The following is a 19,537-nucleotide window of genomic DNA, read 5'->3' as shown; positions in this document are numbered from 1 at the left end:
CTGTTGGATGCTGCACAGCTCAAGTTTTCTACCATAGAAAGGGAAACAAGGATCTATACCTCTTGTCTCATTTTTCATAGCATTCCCACTTGCAAGAAAGAGCCAGGTTAATCTCATTAATAAATCAAGATGAAGAAGTGTGAACTGTACAAAACCCTCAGTGCCCCCAACCAGTGCCAGCAGGCTTTGCCCCTACCACTGCTGCACAGAGCCCATCTGGGTGCAGAGCACAACGAGCTCTCCCCAGCATGTGCTGAGCCTCAGCCCCGCATGGATCCCATGGGCAGGAGGATGGTGACAGTGCAGGACCTGGCAGCTGATGCCATGAGGACACGCAAAGAGAGGGGATATAAAAATAAACATCAAACAGCTGGCTTGCTCATCATGTGCCGTGGCAGTGCAGGACAGCCTTATGCAACCAGGAATTAAGCCCCACGATGCAGCCACAGGCAGAGGCAGCACTCACTTTCTAAACCCCAGCAGCTAAAGCCTGACTGCAAAAGTAGCAATTACAGCCCCTAAACAGATTCTTCCCATCCAGAATCAAGGGTTTATGTTTTATTATGAGAGGTATCTTTGCCATGAATGTATTTCCCTTTTTTTATATCAAGCCTGGAGAGCATCAGTGGGACCTCTTGGCCACCAAACAACCCCACAGGGTTCACTTTGCTCAAAACCAGAGCATCCTGCCCACATCCCACACCCTGCTGCTGGCAGCAAAGACCTCAAGCCCACAGCACCTCAGCACATGGCTCACAGCCCTGAAACCGTCCACCTCTCCTTCACTCTGGAAACAGACAAAACCTAGCAGTGTGATGAGCATCTCCCAAAAAATGCAGCCGGGGAGGTCAGCCTTCCAGTGCGAAGGAGTGAGGATGGCGTGAGAAAGCACTGTGCTTATCAGCACCCCAGCCCTCCTACCCGCAGCTCTGAGCTTTGCTTGAGGAAGAGGTGTGGGAACATCCAGAGCTGCTGCTGGAAGCAGGGCCGCCCTGTGCAGCCCTCCCATCCCCTGGGAGGACAGGCAGCATGCCCACAGGCCTTTGCCAGCTCAGAGAAATACCAGCTCTCCCCAGGCAGGAGGAAAATAAACACAAGAAATCTGGGAAATACATTTTTCAATGTTTGCACAAATTATTTAGCTTCTGTGTTTTCTTGGTGTTTTTTCTTTTTGAGGTTGCTGAACGCTATCCTGCCCCCTCAGAAGCAAATTCCCTTGAGAAGGTGATCTGCCTGAAAACACAGGGATGCCTCCCAAGCGGTGTCCGTGGGACCAGGAAAGCCTTCATGAAGAGCAAGCACGTCAGCACCCCGCAGCCCAGCATCGTGCAAAGGTCAGGGCTGAATCATCCCACTGGGAAAGCCCAAAGAGGCCGCCTGGAGCCTCGCCAGCCCCGAGAGCTGCCCTGAGATAAGGAGCCAGCAGCAGGGGCAGAGCTGCTGGTGTGGGAGCTGGAGGCGGCACCAGTCCCAAATCCTGCCTGGGTTCCCCAGCTACTGTGCTAGCTCCCATGAGAAAGCAGGACAGCATTTATCTGCATTGCTCCCTGCACTGTGCCACTGCCATAGACACTGTAGCATGGGTGCAAAAAGTCAAGGCAGAGATTGCACCGGGGGGTCAGAGCAGGAGAGGGGAAGCACACCCCAAAGCATGGGGCAGCACAATGGGGAAACCCATGGCTGTGATTTCATCACTGCTGCCTGTACGTGGGTCTGCAGGAGCCCTGGTCCTGCTGGAACTGCTTTCCCAGAGCAGCCCAGGGGGACACATCTCACCCCCTGTTTTGCCCTGCGAGGGGAGAGGCTTGCTCACAACCAGCACGGCAGAACTGAGCTGGCATGAATGGAAAAGTTGATGTGCCAGCTGACTTCAATGGAAAAGCCTCCTCTTCCCGGCCCTGGCCAGTCATATGCCCAGGAGTCTGCAGCCTGTCAGTCCGCGTCAACTGGGGACAGGGCTGGTGGGACAGCATTGTGCCAGAGGGCGATGAACACACTATACTCTCTCCTTCAAAAAGACCCAGAGGTGAGGTTTGGGAACCCCTTTATCACAGTGATACACTGGCAAAGAGGAAGCAGTGGCAGGCTCTGGAAGGACAAACTCCCAATAGGATGGAAAACCACTGCCTGTGCTCCATCCTTGTGCACACACTGTGCTCCGAGTTCTGCTGCACAGCCACAGAGCCGCCCCAGGGCCCCTCTCTGCAACTCTGCCAAGTCCCGGCAGAGAGCTTTGCTGGGAGCTCCAGCGAGCAGCCTCCAAACTGACTTAACAAGTATGGCAAAAATATGCCACTGCTGCAGAGGAGAACTTCTGTGGTGCTCGGCAAGGTTATTTATAGCCTGCAGCAAGCAATCCCGCGCTGCAGCTTTGCTCCTGGTGAGCAGACCTTGCTGAACGCACTGTGTTCAAGAGCTGCCGGCACCAACACCCCCAAGCACTGCTGCCAAACCTCTCCCAGGCACCTGGAGGTATGAGCTTCAAGCAACCTGCTTCCAACTCCCAGCACTGCCTGGCTGCCAACAAGCCCAAGCAGGGGATGGAGAAATGCCTACAAAGGCAGCCTGCAGCAGGGCACGGAGATGGATGGCCCAGGTTGGAGGTGCCTGCATCTCTCCTGCTTCAAACTCTGACATTTGCTGGCACTGGCACAGCCCTGTGAGGAGCAGGCAGGCAAGTCTGCTGGATCTGGCAGGAACTGCAGGAAGGAACACACTGGATCCGAGCAAAGTCTCTTCCATGTCCTGTCTCCAAACATAGACGGTGGCAGATGCTCGGTTCATTCTCAGTTTCCCACGCACGAAAGTGGAGAAAAGTACTGACAAACATGACAGAAAATGCATGGTTGCCAAGATCCTCTAAGGGGAGTATAAAATTTAAAAAAAAAAAAAAAAACCTCACCCAAACCCCCAAACCAACCTGCAGCCAACAACAACAGCAACCCTCCAACCCACCCGCGTTTATCTGTTCACAGGTCTGCTGGCAGGGCACGTCCTGGTGGCTCTGCATGGGCACCCCAGGTATCTCTTTCTCCAACACCTGAGCTGCTCTTGGATTTCATCCCCCAGTTTTCCCTTTGGGTAAAAAAAGCAGGCTCATGTGCCCTTCAGCCTGGCCTCAACTGGAGGAGCCGTGATGGGAAGAGATGGACAGAAGGTGTCTTTATTCTTTAAATATCCATTTATTTAAACAGGAAACCATTGCACAAGTGGGGATTCATGCCAGCTCCCCTGCGACACGCTGCAGCTCGCAGCTCTTTCATCCAAGCGCTTCAGCACACCCAAGAGGCCCAGCTCTTGATTTAATCCAACAGTTCTGACCACAATGGGCAGAAAGTGAAGCCAGCTCCTCCAATTCCCACCAGCTTGATCAAGGCACTTCAAAGATGCAGAGACTTTCAGTGCCAAGAAAGGTGGCCAGCAAAAACAGATCAAAAAGCGTGAACCACATTACTACTCCCTAAGAAGATGGAATTGAATTGGATTCTCCAGTTATTGGGTTTATCTCCAGAAAATGGATTACTGCAAAGCTTGGAGAGTGCCCTGCTTGGAGAGCATCCCTATGCCAGACTATGTGGCTGCAAATAGCCCTAGTGGCAGCATCCTCAGAAGCAATGCATGTTCTCATCACCCCATGCTTGGAAAGAGCCAAACCTGGACATCCCAACTGCAACAAGAACAAAGGTGGTGGGCATGGGACCAACACTGGGTACCAGGGAGAAGAGGAGGAGGAGCAAGGCGCAGCTGAAGACAGAGGCCAGGCTGCTCACAATGCCCCATAGCCCCCAGGGCTGCCCCAGCCCACAAAAACACATAATCCTGCCAAGGGCTTGCAGGGATGGATTTCTTCTTTTGGTGTTACTCTGCTCCAAACCCGAGCCTCCCATTTCCCCACCCAGCAGTGGGACGCGTGCTCTGTACCTCTCTCCAATGAGAGCTGTGTGGGTTTCGGTGCCCGGGATTCATGGGGATAAAAGGAACTAAAGGAGTGTAAGCATTTAATTAATCTCCACCAATCTAATAAAAGGATGGAGTAATTGCCTAAGCCATCTGCATTCTGCATCTGGCATCGGGAGCTGCTGGAGAAATACACAAATTCAAGAGCAGGGCTTCATGCAGCTCGTGCTTGGCATGAACGTGTGCCACAGGATACAAAATAAGAGAAAGAGGAGCTAACAAAGACTCACATGCACCGCCCAGAATCCCACAGAGAAGAGATGAGCAGCGAGCAGACCAGGGGCAATAAAGCCACATCCTCCTTGTCACCCCAAGCCCCTGCTCCCACCCTAAGCCAGACAGGGAAGGGGCAGGACAGTCAAGAACATCCAAAGCGATTGAAAAAGGAGCTGCTGTGCAGCAGGTGCTGGCAATAACACTGCAACCAGCTGCAATAACCTGGGAGAAAAGGATGAAAAACCCTGTCATTCCCAGGAGCAGTTCCAATGCAGGTTGTAAGTTTGCTCCATAGACAACTGCACCGTGTTGCTCTCTGCAGACCCTGCCAGCTGCAAGCAGAAAGAACACGCAGCCCCCGTGCCCAGCAGCAGGACATGGGGTTGTCCTCAAGGCACCATGCAGAACTGGATGCAAGGGCTGCGATCTGTCCCCTGCCAGCACCTCTGGGCAATGGGATACAAGGGACGGGTGCTGCTCAGAAACTCTTCTAGACCGGTTTTTTTCCACTCCAGACTCACTGGAATAGCTCATTGATGTGACAACTGTAACTCCATGAATAGCAATGGAGACAGGAATTTAATGTCTTTGCTTTCCAAATTCCATTGCTATCTCCCCCCAGCTACCTGCCCACGGCTGGGCAAGGCAGACAAATGCTCAGCTCTTGTGGGCTGCAAGCACCAGAGCCGTGGGACACCACAATGCAGTACGAGCCTGAGAAGTCCAAGCAGAATAAAAACAACACCAGAGCTTCCTGACAAACACACTGGTGAGAATGATTTATATTTGCAAGGGGAAACAGCAAGTGTTCGCTTGGGACCAGCGCTGTCGCCTCCCAGAGCTCAGCACATGGCACGCAGTCCCTCCATCCGTTCACCCCAAGTTCTCTGTATTGGGGAGAGCCGGGGTAAGGGGCTCCCGACCTCACCTGTGCCCCAGTGCTGATGCTTCTATGCGATGCTGCGGAAGGGTGAAGGAGCAGGGTGACTGCCTGACCCACCCGGCCAGCTTCTACCCCCTCTGGGACGGTCGGAAAGACTCACTCAACTCTCGGCTGCCGAGTCTGGGGGAAAGGGCTCCCAGAGGCAAGCGAAGAAAGAAAAGAAAATCACGGGAGAGCCGGGGAACGGGGAGCACCGGGAGACGCGCGCTCGCTACCCACCTTGGCCTCGAAGCAGATGCCGTGCTGGAAGGCGTCCTCGTTGTGCAGGGGGATGCGGAGGTCGTGCCGGTCGTCCACCAGGTTGTACTTGGACTTGGCGGGCATGGCGGCCCCGCGGTGGCCGGGCAGCCCCGCAGCGCGCCCGGCGCCGCCGCCGCCGCCGCGCAACCTCCGCCCCGCACCGCCGGCCGCCCCCGGGGCGGGATCGCGCCGCCGCGCAGCGCCGAGGAAGGGAGGAGCGGGGGGCGCGGAGCGCGGCGCAGCCCCACTGCCCCGGGGAGGGAGGGGCCGGGAGGATTTCAAAAAAATAAATAATTGAATCAAAATAAAAAAGCACCCGAAAGGGGAGCTGACGGAGGCACCGCTGACATCTAGTGCGCGGCCCCGGCTCTGCACCCCAGCGCTGCGGAGGGCTCAACCACAGGGATTTTTATAAGGGTGGAGAGCGTGGGAGCTCCCCAGGTTGGGAGCTGAGCCCTGCGATGAAGGTGTGCTTGGAGCTACCCTGAACGCTCCGGCCCTGGGGATTAGAGGCCACGTGGAGCCCTACCCTTTGCAAATACCAAAAGTGGGAACTAAGTAACTAGAAGTGCTACAATCTTGTCTTAGACTTTGCAGCCTGGCCACACCAAACCCTATAAAGGCCCTCAAACACTACACATCAGCCCCACCTTGCTGAAGACACCCCAGTGCTGCTTTCCCCTCACACAGGAGCCTACCTGCGTGGCACTGAACATGAGCTGGGGCCCTAACCTCAGCCATCAGGCACGAGGCTCTGTCCCCAATCCAGCCTTGCACAGCAGATCTGGGGTTGTTCTCAGTGCAAATCAGCACAGAGAAACTTTCCTTGTTTAGAGCTGCGCTGTTTCAGCCACATCTGAAAAAGTGTTTTGCTTCCTCCCATTGGAGCGGACTTTCTGGAACCAGAGGCAGGGCCAGGCACCAGGGAGATAAGAGCTGCCTGTGCTCAGCAGTGCCATGAGGTGTGTGGGAACGCTCGCTGTGCTTCCAGCACTTTGACCTCTTGCTCCTGCCACGGCACACAGCCTTGGGGTGCTAAGGCTTGAGTCTGGGGCAAGCAGAAAGCAGTGTGGGTGGATAGTGCTGAGGCTGGGACTGTGCTGCAGCCTTTGCTGCTCTGGGCTCTGGCTGAAGTTATTGTTCCACCTCTCAGGAAGAGCACTGCAGTCCCAGGTGCTGGGAATCACGCAGTCACTTGAGAGGCCTCCTGAGGATTCCAGCCTTCTGCAGGCCCAGCACAGCTGCGTTTGCTGCAGCAATGCCCAGAGCAAGCCTAGAGCCGAGGATGCACTTCTCAGCCTTTGGGCTTCCTGTGCCAGCAAACCACAGCGTGTGACACAGCTGCTCTTCTGCAGCCCAAATCCCCACCTGCAGCACTCTGCAGAGATATGTGTGACATTTCACTCAGCTCCACTTTCCTCATAAGCTCCCTGGAAGAGACAATGTCCAACCCTGGACCCTCCACCAGCCCACGCTGGGAGCATTTAGCCAGACCCTGCTCCAACACACCAGACTCAGTGGTCCTCCAGATCCCCCCAACGAGCATGGAGGGCACCAAACCTTCACACCGTGTTTGTCCTGCACACCCAGAGCCCATTTCCTCCCTTCCCAAAGCAGCAATTACACCCCACAGCCACACACACAAGCGGTGTGACCGGTTGTTCTCCTGTTGTTTCAGCCCTGTCCGCTTCCGCCCCGCCGAGGCCGGGCACTTTGCCCGCACTTGCACAATGGATGGCAGGGACAAAGGTCCCCAGTGCCACACGGGAGGGTGGCAGCAGGCTGGCGTCACACAGGGCAGGGACACAAACACACCACCGGCACGATGGGAAGGAATCCCCCGTTCAAATAAATAGGGTTGCTTGAACGAGCTCAGGAGCTTGGGGTTGGCCGGGACAGAGAGCTGTGGGCTGCTCGGGGTCCCTATGTGGGCACCGGGGTCCCCTCCCGGGCACGGGCAGCACCTGCTCGCTAGGATGGCGATTCCTGGCCCTGCCCTGCCACCTCCCGGCTGCGAAACGCAACGCCAGAGCGTGCACCGACCCCGAGTCCCAGCCTTCAGCTCTGCGTCTGCGCTTCGCACGGAGCATCCCTGCGGTCACACTGACCCTCTGCCACCTGCACGGCGCAGCAGGGAGAAGTGCTGAGCAGGGCAGCACTGAGAGCAGCCCGTTTTCTGCCTAATAAGACTGATTAACATCTAAATTGCAACGATTGGAAAGGAAGCAAAAAGTTCAGGAAGGGAGGAAGGCAAGTATGCTAGAATTAAGGTCAGGAACTTGCTGGCATTTGGTGACATTTTGTTCTGGGAAGCTGGCAGCACTCGCTCACATCAGCTAAACATGCACGTGTGTATTTATTTTAGAGGTGTAACCAGGAACAGCTTCAGGGGTGCTTTTAAAGCCACAGATCTGCCTTTGATATCCACCAGAGTGGGGGCAAAGTGTTAACAGAAAAGCCTTTCAATTCATAGTTATCCCAGGTTTTTGGAAGCCCCCCACAGACCACATCCTCAGCACAACCAGTTACAGTATTTACTGGCAGATGTATCAATGTGTGTATTAACAGCTATGCACCTACAAATCAGTGCTTACCCCTCGACACACAGCACCTCTTATCTCACAGCAGGCACAGCACACAGCCCCACATTGGACTAGATGGTCTCCAGAGGTCCCTTCTAAGCCCTAATTCTGAGTCAGCCCTTCCTCAGGTCCCAGACAGGGCTGGAAGCACCTGCAGCAAGGCAACACGGGCTGGATACAGCCATCTGACACCACTTACCCCACTGCACCCAACCACCATGCTTAAGTCCCATCTCCTTACATCACCACCTCTGCAGGTGCACTGAGGGAGGGGAACGAGCTGCACCTGTCACAGCAGGGAGCAAGGAGGAGCCATCACTGTGGGTGCTCTCCCCCATGATCACTATGGCTAATTGGATCTACCTTTAATACGGCTATAATTTGCCAAGGCTTATTTGCTGTATAATCAGACACATGGCCCCTTTCTTTAATTGCCTTGTAAATTACCAGAATGATTAATTTCAACACGAGCCTGCATGACATATAGGGACTGGGGAGGATGGCTCACTGAGGACTGGGACAGCCTCATCCCACCCACCAGTGAAACCCGAAGGGCGGGATGTGAGCTCGTGTCCCCCTATAAGGGAATATACAGCTCTTGGATCCCACCCTGTTTTTTCCTTCCTGCTTCTCCTCAGCCCAATCTGCTCAGCCCAGTCACAGTGCTGAGTGAGGAATTAAAGAGGACTTTGTTTCCAAACAATTGCAAATGCATAGCTTGAGAATCTGTAATTGAAACTCAGATCCTACTCCTGTTACCGATGATGGATGACTTTTTCCTACTGCTCTGAGAGCCCTCGCAGAGCGCACGGCAGTCGCTGGCCTGATTTATGGCTCACTTCCCTGCATGATGGAAGTGAGCAGCCCGGCACTCATTACTGAGGTCTCATTAGGAACTTCTATTTTACCTCTGCCTTATTACTGGGGCTCCTGGCTCTACCTTACAACCAAAAATCCTCCCCAGATCTCACCAGCCTGCAGGGATATGGAGGGATGGGGCATGTGAGGGGCTAAAAATACATGTTCTCCCAAGAGAGAATCTTGCTGATTCAACCCTTTCCAATTCCCTTCCAAATTCTCCTCGGGAGCCCATTCACAGAGCAGATGTTGCTTTTCTTTGTGTAACTGGCTTGAAAGCAATAGCAAACCACCCCGTTCCCTAACAACTGTTTGAGCACGGGACTGTACTGCTACAAGGTGCTCCAGCAGCCAGAACAGATGCTGAAATCACCTCTCCAAGCAAAGTGCACGCGGTGCTATTTATGTTTTGAAAATAGGAAAGGAGCTGGGGCAGGGCCCCCTGTGCTGGTTGTCCTGTTCATTCCTTTCTCTTATCCACCTGCCGTTTCCCCCTTCTTTGGGAATGCTTATTTCTGACCACACGGTTGTGTGCCATTGGTGCAGGGACAGCGGTGCCACCATGCCATGCAGAGCTGTCCCAAGGCCACCGGTCATGTTCTCCTCCTGGCCCTTTGTTTTCACCACCAGGAAAACCCTTCATTCCCTTTATTTCAATTCATGTGCAGTCAACATGCTTTTATATTTCAAATTCACCCCCTGTGTGCCTGCTCAGAACAGAAGGGTCAGGGCAGAGCCCAATGTCCCCTCGGCTCTGTTTCACAGAAATTGGATTTTGCACGGTCAGCATCTCCTCAGCTCCTGCTGAAACTGTTCTGCCATCTCAAAGCTGATTAACAGAGTGCATCTGCAGTATTTAATTAACTTCTTAAACCCAGATGATAAAATTAGAGGCTGCTTAATTCCTCATCCCCCACCGCGGCATGTAGGTGAAGCAGCTCACGTAGCCGCCACGACACAGCCTCATACCCAGCAGCACACAGCAGCTAGCACACAAGGGCCGAATTTCCAATAGAAAAACTTGTGTTTGGGCTGAAAAACGTAGGTGAGGAGGTAAGAACAGCTGGAACCCCCGTGGTTGTGTAGCTCCCGTGCTCCCCGTGCCTTGGCTGCAGGGACATGCGGAGCTGGCACGCAGTCCTGCTGCAGCGATCCTGCCGTAGATGGCAGCAGTCGGCCGGGTTCGTGCTGGCTGAGAGCTGGAAATCTCTCCAATTGCTCCAGATGCTGAGAGGGAAAGAAACGAATGATGCTGAGGGCTTTTCCCTGGTGTAGGTAGGGCTCTGTCATCATCAGAGGGCTGGGAGCTGCAGCCGGGCGGTGCTGAGATGGCCCAAGCATGGAGCACCTGGCACTGGAGGGCCCAGAGGGATTATTTAGTATGGGGTCAGCATGTAGGCATGGGTCTGCTGCAGGGACAGCACTGAGCACTCCAGCTCATGATGCTCTCTAATGATAGCTGGGCTGCTCTCTGCACACAGATGGGTGGTCGCTAAGCCAGGATTTCAGGGCTTGAGGGAGGAATCAGGTGAGCTTCTTCAGCCACTACCCCACAGGTCGTAATAATCCCTTCTGGCCCTAAAATGTAAAAGAAATCTCTGGAGAAATACAAATGCTAGAGAGCATCAATTCTGCCATTTACAAAAGCCCAGTGGCTTTTGGTGGTGGAAATGTAGTTTTTATGAGAAGGAGGAAAGGACCCTCTGCATGCCCAGCAGCCCCGGATTGCACCCCTCTCCTGTGCCCCTGTGCTTTAACAGTTCACCTGTTACAGCTGTTTACAACTGTTAGATGTGAGCACAAAAATAGAATACAATAAATGAGAGAACGGCCGAGACTTTTAGCAGTTCTGAAGTTGTAATAATCCGTGCTGCTGCATGGCCAGGAGATAAGCCCATGACATATTCCAAACCCACCCAGATGGAGTTATTTAGTGTGCCTTCACCGGGGATGGAGATGGAAATGAAGTTTAATAAGTCTCCTGAACTCATTCTTTACTACCCGAGGAGACAACCGAAAGGCATTTAATTTCCTGCAACCCAAGAGCATAAACTGTGCTCAGACACTTTATAAAACCCGTCAGGCATCTTTCTGAAAGATTAAATAAGTAGGGCAGCATCTTCAAGTAGCAAACAGAGGCTTCACCAGCAGTGTGCGCCCCATGCCCTGCCCCTGCCCATCCCTGGGGTGCAAAATCAAGGTTCCTGGGGTCGGATGGGGAGGAACTATGGAGAAATCATCACTGTGAAAGGATTCATCCATCCCCCATTTCCCCCTGCTATATAACAGTGCTCCAGAGGTGCTCTTCAAAGCGCTCTGTCTCAAGGAGCTCCCGTTCATCTTGCTTTCTCTGGCACTCTGCTGCACATACCGCCTATTGCTATTATTAATGCTGTCATTATTATTACATATCACTTTGTTAATTGCCTGCTAAATTTGGGGTAGCTTGGAAAAAGAACACAAAGAGAGACGTGTAATTTGAAATGCTAAAGAGAGCAAAAGTAAAGACAAGGAAAACACGGCGCATCTAGCAGAATTATTGAAGAGGTGATGAGGACATTCTTAACTTTAATTATTTCGAATCAACTCATTTTGCAGAGTGTGTAGGTTTATGAATCAGATGAAATGTAAATTGATTCATAATTTCCCTTAATTTTCTGCTCTTTGGAGGATTTAAATCCATATTAACATAACCTGGATCAGGCAGTTACTAAGAAACAGGAGAAAAGCAGCACGGGTGAAGCTGGCAGACGGGCAATGCGACGCATTCAGCCGGTGCTTGGACTCACCACTGCAGCCCCAGCATGACCCCAAGCCTTGGATGCTGCAGAACCCATGGGCTGTGAGCTGGGGGCAGAGGGCAGGGCTGAGCTGCTGCTGCTTCAGGGAATGCATGCAATCCTAGGGCTGGTTTTCCACCTCTATGTTCCAGGGCTGGGAGGTGAGGAGTGCCCCTGGTTTGCCACCTGGAGAAATCCTTTTTCTTCTTTTCTCTTCAGGATAACGCTTCCCTCAGGCTTGCATTATTGGGTTTCTCTCCACGGCTGCTTTTCACAAGTACTTTTCCTTCCAGCGCTTTTTACTTTTTGACATTCTCCTCATTATTTGCTCTCTTGAAATCATCCTCTGGTGCTTGTTTTCTGCTGCCCAGAATTGCTCATTAAGGGAAATGTGTGAGTCAATCACACGCAGTGCTGGGAAGAACCAAGGGCTTTGCTGTCAGCCCGGCACTTAAGGGCTGCACAGGAGTCTGAAGGCTTCTCAGAACACACTCCTTGCTGTCAGGTTCTGTACAGTGTGGATGGAAGGCAAGAAGGGAAGCCCTGGGCACCCCCAGACTTAGGGCACAACCAGTGCCTAGGCTCAGCCCGGTTTGTGCCTTTTTCCCAGTGTTGTTGGGCTGCCACTCACTAAATCCCAGTGCTAGGAGTAAACCTGCTTTCATCTGAGGGGATGTTTAAAGAAGCTTTGAGTGAATTGTTCAGTGTAGATGTAGTACATGGGGATGTGGTCATGGAGCAATATTGGTGGGAGGTGGATGGTTGGACTGGATGATCTTAGAGGTCTTTTCCAGCCTTAATTATTCCATGGATCAACAATATTGCCAGTACTGAGAGATTGTCATTCCCCTGCAAGAGCAAAGGGCAGCAGAGGTGTCCATGGGGAGATGTCACCCCTCCGTGTGGCAGAGGTAGGGGTTAGCCATGGGACAGGATTCCAGCCCTTTTTGCCACCTTATTCTCTACCTTGATTAGGTCAGCAGATCACGATATTAATCCAATAAAACAAAACCAGCCATGGGATTCAGTTCAGGAGATGAGGCTGCAGTGGCTTATTTCCACGTCCTTGAGCTGAAGTGCAAAGACAATGCCAGTTTTGTCTGTTTAACATCTTAATAAAAAAAAAAGTATCTTTTTAATTGCTTTTCTCCATGTGCGATTTCTTCATCATGTTTGCAGAGATAAGCTAGAACTGACACGGAAGGGAGCTGAAAGGTTTGCAGTGCTGGTGATGGGAGAGCTCGGCGTGTGCCTGTGCCCATGGAGGTGATGGGGAGAAGCAATTTAAGCTCTGCACATTTGCAGGGATCATACCTGCGTCAGAGCATGGAGCAGACAGACCTCCTCCCCTGCTTTTGTGAAGGGCTTCCGCTCAGCTTCTTCTTCTGTCTTTGGTTCTTCATGCCTACCTTGGCTCCAAGGATTTGTCCATCTGTCCATTCGCCCATTTGGGACACCCTGCTCACACATTGCTGGGCACATCTGGGGGCTTGGGAGGATGACTCAAGACTTCATAGAGGTTGAAAGAGACTTCTCAGAACCCCACATACAACCCCAGCCCGCACCCACCATGCCAACTGGCCATGTCCCTCAGTGCCACACCTGCACAGCTCTCAAACACCTCCAAGGACAGTGACCCCATCACCTCCCTGAGCATTTCTTGCTGTACACAGTAAACGTGTGTGTGCTGCAGCCCTGAGAGCTCCTCACACGTCTCAGCACCTCCTGGATAGCCAACAGCACTTACACACAAAGTGCTCACTGCATTTCCAGGAAATTTGCTGAATTGTCAGTGCTGGACGTTGTGATGTCTTTATCGGCCACTGCAAAGAGCTCTTAAATAGCGCACATCATCACCTCCCCGCACAGGTACTTAAAGTCTGCGATCAGGTTTCTCCTCAGCCGGCTCTATAATAAGCTAAACGGGCTGAGCTCCCTAAACCACTGCTGCTGTAAGGATGGTGAAAGAGCTTATTGTCACAGAGATAGGGATCAGAGAGCAGGGCTGAGCAGAAGTGATGCTAGCCCGGCTGCTTACACAAAGTGGCACTCGGCACTGGGCTGCCCGCTGCTCCCATCCCATTCTCTCCTCCTTTGCCTTAATGTTTCGTTCTATTCTACTCTCAGGGTTACAGAGTTTATTCCACAATCAAGGGGCTGGGACAGTCATTAGCGTGTGAAATGAGGAATGCATGCATCAGTAACTATGGCAACGCCGGGAGAACACCAGCCTCCCTCAAACACCAGGAATTAAGCTACGTGGAAATATTGAAGCCGGAGAGATCCTATCTGCTGAGAGCTTAACACACATTAAAACATAAAAGAAAGGTCTGATTTGGCACACAGGGTGCCACTGCCAGCGCTCTGAGCCTGGGGACCAACAAGACAAGGGCAGGATGTCCCTGTCCTCCTCCTCCTGCTTCCTACTTCCATAGAGATCAGGCTTTTCTAGGAACAGGATGACGCTGTATTGCAGCTCACAGCACAGCGATGCTCTGCAGCACGGGGTTCAGACAGGGGATGCCTGGAGCAGCATCCATAATTAATGCTGGAGAAACAACACTGCCAGCTTGGGCTGCCTCCCTGCTAAATGCTCTGCCGTTATCGGCTGCAGCTGTGCTTCCAGCTGTGGGCCCATGCATGCACAGGCAGGGTCTGCATGGTGGGCATGAGGGGAGCAAGAATATGGCTTGTAAGAATGGCCTGGAGTTCCAAGTGATCCAGCTATAACACATGTATTTCGGCTGAAAAAATAATTGGGAAATTGCTTTGGGATGAAAACAAAGATTCCTTTTGAACCCTTGAGATGCAGTGCCCATTGCCTCTTCATTCTGCACATCAGAAGGATGGCAATGTGCACACGGAGTGTGATTGAAAAGGCACTTAGCATGAGTCTGAAACCTTGACCCAAATCCAAATTAAATGCTTTTCTGGCAAAAGAGGCTTATTTTAGATGGGTTCTTACCCTCACCAAGAGTACCTTGTCCTCTGCAAATTATCTGCAAGCTGGAGGCCTGTACATTTATTATGCAGATAGTAAAAGCAGCTTTTGCAAATGGCATGGAAATACTTCCCCTATTTTGTGCTCTTAGAGAGACAAGATGCATTTCCTTTCCACAAACATCCTGCAAGGATAAGCTGATATTCTTCAGCATTCACAAATAAAAGGGCCATAAGTACTGAAACAGCAAACCAGCCTGAAACATTTGAAGTCCCACTGCAGATGTGTTCCATGCCGTTCATCCCATTTGTTCAGGATGTTGCATGGGTCAGCTTGGGAGACTCTCAAGTCCTACCCTGGATGTCTTCAAGTTGGATATTAGGAAGTATTTCTTCTCTATAAGAGTGGTCAGGCACTGGAACAGGCTGCCCATGAGTCACTGTGCCTGTAGGTGTTAAAGAAGCATGGAGAAGTGGTACTAAGGGACATGGTTTAGTGTGGAATTATTTTTGCTAGTTGGGCAATTGGACTAGACAGGCTTAGAGATCTTTTCCAGTCTTGGTGATTCTATGATTCAGCCTCTCTTCCCAGGCTCTCTAAGGCTTGGGCAACTTATGTCTTACAGCCACTGCTGGTGCCAAAGAATACCTCTCCTCTACCAGCACCATCCTTCATTCTCCTGCATCCTTCCATCCCACATCCCCTCCATCCCATATCCCTTCCATCCCACATCCCTCCATCCCACAACCCCTCCATCCCACATCCCCTCCATCCCACATCCCTCCATCCCACAACCCCTCCATCCCACATCCCCTCCATCCCACATCCCCTCCCTCCCACCTAGGCCATGTTGCACACCCGAGCTGCCCCCATCTCTTCCTGCAGCAGGCTGGAGAGCCAAGTGTGGTTGGCAGGATTCTCTCTCTTTCAGGAGAAAACGATAAAAGATAAATCCTCCCTGGCCTGGCGCCGGCTGCCTTTGAAGGCAGCTCTTTCCTGTTTTACGGTCTCCTTTGATGCAGCTGCTTTGATTTGTGCTGCAAAGGCTGTATGGAGCCCTGGCACTCCCTTGGACAGGAGGGATGGGTGTTTTGGTGCCTGTGGTACCCAGCCCTGCATCCCTGAAGGATCAGCTCTGGATCCAGGCCAACGCTTATTGCTGTGCTTTGCTCATCTGAAGCCTTCCCCATGGGAAAGCAGAGCAGAGCTGCAATGGGGCCGGGACAGATTCTGGTGCTGGTGGGGTGCCACCAGAATTACATCTGTCAGCGATGCCATCCTATTTCCAAGTACTCTGAGATCTCTCTGTGAGCTCATTTTCAGTCTATGCACTGCACACATCTGTGCTGTGTGTGTATTAATCAGACTGATGGGTGACACTGATGCAGGCGCCTATGTGTGAGTGTATTATGCCAACACATTTACTTTTATCAATCAAGCCTGTAAGTACATGGGAACACACCAGCACCAATTTGATGGCACTGAGTTCCCATTTAGGTGAGCAGACTGGGATTCACGCTGCTTTGCATCCCCAGCAGCTCCCTCCACAAGACATGGGCTGCACAGCAGCTCTGTGAGCCTGTGCCATGCCAGGGCTGTCTGCCTGCATTTCCCTCACTGCTGTGCCACAAACCCCCAAACGCTTTCCATCACCTCCCTCACCCTTGCAATTACCGCCTGCCAAAGGAGCAGTGCTTCCACCCAGGGCACCTCGGGGCAGAGCAGCTGGGCACACAGGCTGTGAGCTCTGCAGCATCAGCACCTCTGCCAGCCCATCAGGGCGGGCTGCGCTCTGTGTTTCCCCATAGCAGAGCTCCCAGTGCCCCTGCAACGCTCAGGAGAGCAAAGCGTAATGAAGGGAGGAACGTGCTGCAGATGGCACTGCTGTGAGCCGGGCTTCCCTCCCTGCCACGCTCTCAGTGCTGGGGGCACAGTCACGTTGGTCTGGTGACGGATGGAATTAGCTCCAATGTGAAAGGGGAAATACAAAGCCATTCACCAACGAGACAGCTGCAGAGGCGCGGGGCTCGGGGCGACGATGCTCTGCACCTTGTTCTGCTCTTGCGCTTTTCACGAGCAGCTCCATTTTAATTAGCTGGGATGCGGTTCTAAGTCAACTCTAAATGATATTATCAAACTAATAGTGTGCGATCACACAGCAGCCTCAGTTGGGCTGGGAGCTGCCGCTGGCTGCCATGGGAACTGCGAATTTCGCAGCGCCGCTTCATATGTCCCCACAGGAAAGAAGGGAAAAGTGGCAAATCCCAACATTCCCCATGCTTTGTGGGGCTCCAAGGATTTGCTTTCCCCTGAGAGCCATCCAATGGGGCTGAATCAGGCAGCGTGTGCCATGCTGGTTCTGTTCCCAGAACAAACCCCCTCTGTCCCCAGCACAGGAAGCAGTGCCTCTGGACATGGCCACGCCATAGCTTCTGCCCCACCACAATGCACCTCTGTGCCAACCTGGTGCAGGAGAGCCCCGTGCCAGCCGTGGGGCTGGGGGCCACCTCCTCCTGCCCATGCTCTGCAAGCAAAGGATTGAGCACAAAATCCCAAGTCCCCATTGAGATCTCCTCCAATCAGCCCCCGCTGCTCTGAGTTTTTTTACACGGGACTAATTTTTTAATCAGCGCAATGTAGGACATGATCAGAGGCAATCAAAGGCTGGCAGGGTAATTAGTGTCAATCAGCGTGGTTTTATGGGTATCGGCCCTATCAATCAAACCCCACATTGTGTGTCAGTGAGATTGCTTTCACTTCTCAGAGCTAACACTGTACAGAGCTTTCCCTTCCCGCGATGCTCACCAAAATAGCACAAGTCCTTCAGGAGGCAGATAAAGGACATATTGCAAAGTTCCATCGGCGCTGACAATTACAGAGCGAGGCTGTGCTGGTCCCACTTGGCACTGCAGCAGATTAAGCACCGAGCTGCGTGCTGTGCTCTGAGTGCCCTGCCAGGAGCATCCCGGTCCCTGGGTGCCGTGCTGGTGGGAACGTGCTTTGCAAGCATCCAGCAGGGCTCACCCCAAATCCCAGTGCTTTCCTGTGGTTCACTGCTGCGTTTGGCTTTCCCTGAGCTTTTTGCATTAAATGGCCCAAATCCAGCTACAGTAATGCTTCAAGCAAGTCAAGGCTTTCAGCTAGCTGCCTTTAAGGTAATTACTGTAGAACTTCATTATTTTTGCCATACATTTGGCTTTGATTTGTGGGCGTCGTAAAAGGGAATGTGAGGTAGAAGCGTGCTCCATCGGGCAGAGACCCTGGGAGGAGGTGCAGGGGGCAGAGAGGCTCTTGCAGGGCACAGCCAGCCATCCTGCTGGCTTATCCCATCAGAGCCAAGCAGAGGTGACACAGACACCAGCTACCCCTGCACTGTGCTCCTGGCAGAAAATGTTTGTCTCATTGGCTGCTCTGTGCCTGAGATCTGCTGCTCCTTGCTGCCCCGTCCTGTAGGCGCAATGGGCTCCCTGCCTCTGAAAGAGACAGGAGTATTATTCAGCAGCCTCATCAAATATTATGTTTCAGCTGGCAGGGCTCTAAGTGGTCACCATTCCGTTTATCTCTTTGATTGGTGAGCTCGTAATATTTAAACTTCAGAGCTGTATAATTTTATCCTTCCCGAGCAGCAGGCAGTGCTGTGCCACAGCCATGGGACGGAGCTGCCCCAAGGAGCACAGTGCTCTGAGTTCAGCTCTGGCTATGGAAATTCATTGGCTTCCCTTTCCATCGCTGCAGTTCATCAACAGCCCCAGCATGCAGATCACAGCCATGTGAGGGAGCAGAGCCCACTGTTATCTTCCCACTTCAAACCCAAATACTGATGCTACAGGGGTAGAGCCCAGTTATTGCTTGAAGAGACACATTTTTTCTAAGCAAATGCTTAATTGCTCCTCACTGGACACTGGTCATGGGACATTAGGCATCCATAAAAGAAGACTCTTAAAATGTGGGCTGAATCATCTTTCTAGCTCAGTGTGCTGGTTATGACTGCAGAAGAGCTTTACTTCGCCATGGTTTTATTTTTCTATTTGCCTCCCGGGTTGGCACTGTGGCTGATATTCCCTCCATGGCCATGTCTCTGCTTTCTTCCCCAACCCACACTGCAGCAAAATGCCCCATGAGTGCACACAGCCCTTCCCAAGCAGAAGCTCCCTGCCTGTTCTCCCTCCCACCTCTGGCTCCCATCCCCCTGTGATCAATCACACCGGGACTGCACTCACATTAGCAGGGTGCTTCACTGCTCATGCACGATGCTCATGTCCTTGCTAATGGCACAGCAGCAGGGCCAGCCCATCCATCACCTCCTTCACTTTGGGATGTCCCTGTGTGTGAGGCACCACTGCCGTGTCCTAGCCCCGTGCTCAGCTGGGCAGTGTGGCTGCAGGACCATGCACTGCTCCTCCCAGGGCTGTCCTCTTCCCAGGAGGAGGATGGAAAGCTTTATGGGGATTTATCCTTTATTTAGAGCCCGGGGCTCTCCCAGTATAACTCACTGCCTATTGCCCGTTCCACTGTGCCCTATATGCAGGCAGAGTGTTATGCAGTGCCAGCCTTGCTGGGGAGATTAATGAGAGATAATTCCTTACACAGAGGTTTATTGAGTTCCCCGAGTACATTCACCAGCTGTGAAGTGAAACATCTGAGAACCATGCCTGAATACTAAGTGCTGCCTGGCAGCAGTGCAGGGAGGCACACAGAGCCTGGTTCTGCTGGCAAGGCTCTGCTGGACATGGCGTCCGTGCCCAGAACATGCCCACAGCCCCACACCAACACGGGGGCAAATTTCATAGAATGGCTTCATTTGGAGGGAACCTTAAGATCAGCGAGCTCCAACCCTCTGCTGTGGGCTGGCTGCCCCACATATGGGCTGCCCAGGGCTCCCCCAGCCTGGCCTCGAATGCCTTCAGGATGGGGCACATCTGCTGGGAAGAGCAGCACATTAGATGCTGTAGCACCAGGGATGCTCACCTGGACACGCTACGATCCCAACTCGTCCCTGACTGTTCTTTGTCTTCAAGGA

At 52.6% G+C, this 19,537-nt stretch overlaps 1 protein-coding gene across 3 annotated transcripts in view; it reads right to left on the bottom strand.

Annotated features, from left to right (window-relative positions):
* The window catches only part of NOS1AP (nitric oxide synthase 1 adaptor protein), a 31,329-nt gene extending 25,826 nt beyond the window's left edge, over positions 1–5,503 (bottom strand). For all 3 annotated transcript variants that reach the window (XM_031595755.2, XM_031595756.2, XM_031595758.2), the window contains exon 1: positions 5,336–5,503. In XM_031595755.2, the coding sequence (XP_031451615.2) occupies positions 5,336–5,440 (105 nt within the window). In that variant the 5' untranslated portion in view covers positions 5,441–5,503. The remainder of the gene's footprint in view (positions 1–5,335) is intronic.
* Between the last annotated feature and the right edge of the window lie 14,034 nt (positions 5,504–19,537).

This window comes from Phasianus colchicus, chromosome 9 (assembly GCF_987193195.1).
Source record: "Phasianus colchicus chromosome 9, bPhaCol1.hap1.1, whole genome shotgun sequence".
Taxonomy (NCBI): domain Eukaryota; kingdom Metazoa; phylum Chordata; class Aves; order Galliformes; family Phasianidae; genus Phasianus; species Phasianus colchicus.
This window is presented reverse-complemented; position numbering and strand designations above follow the sequence as displayed.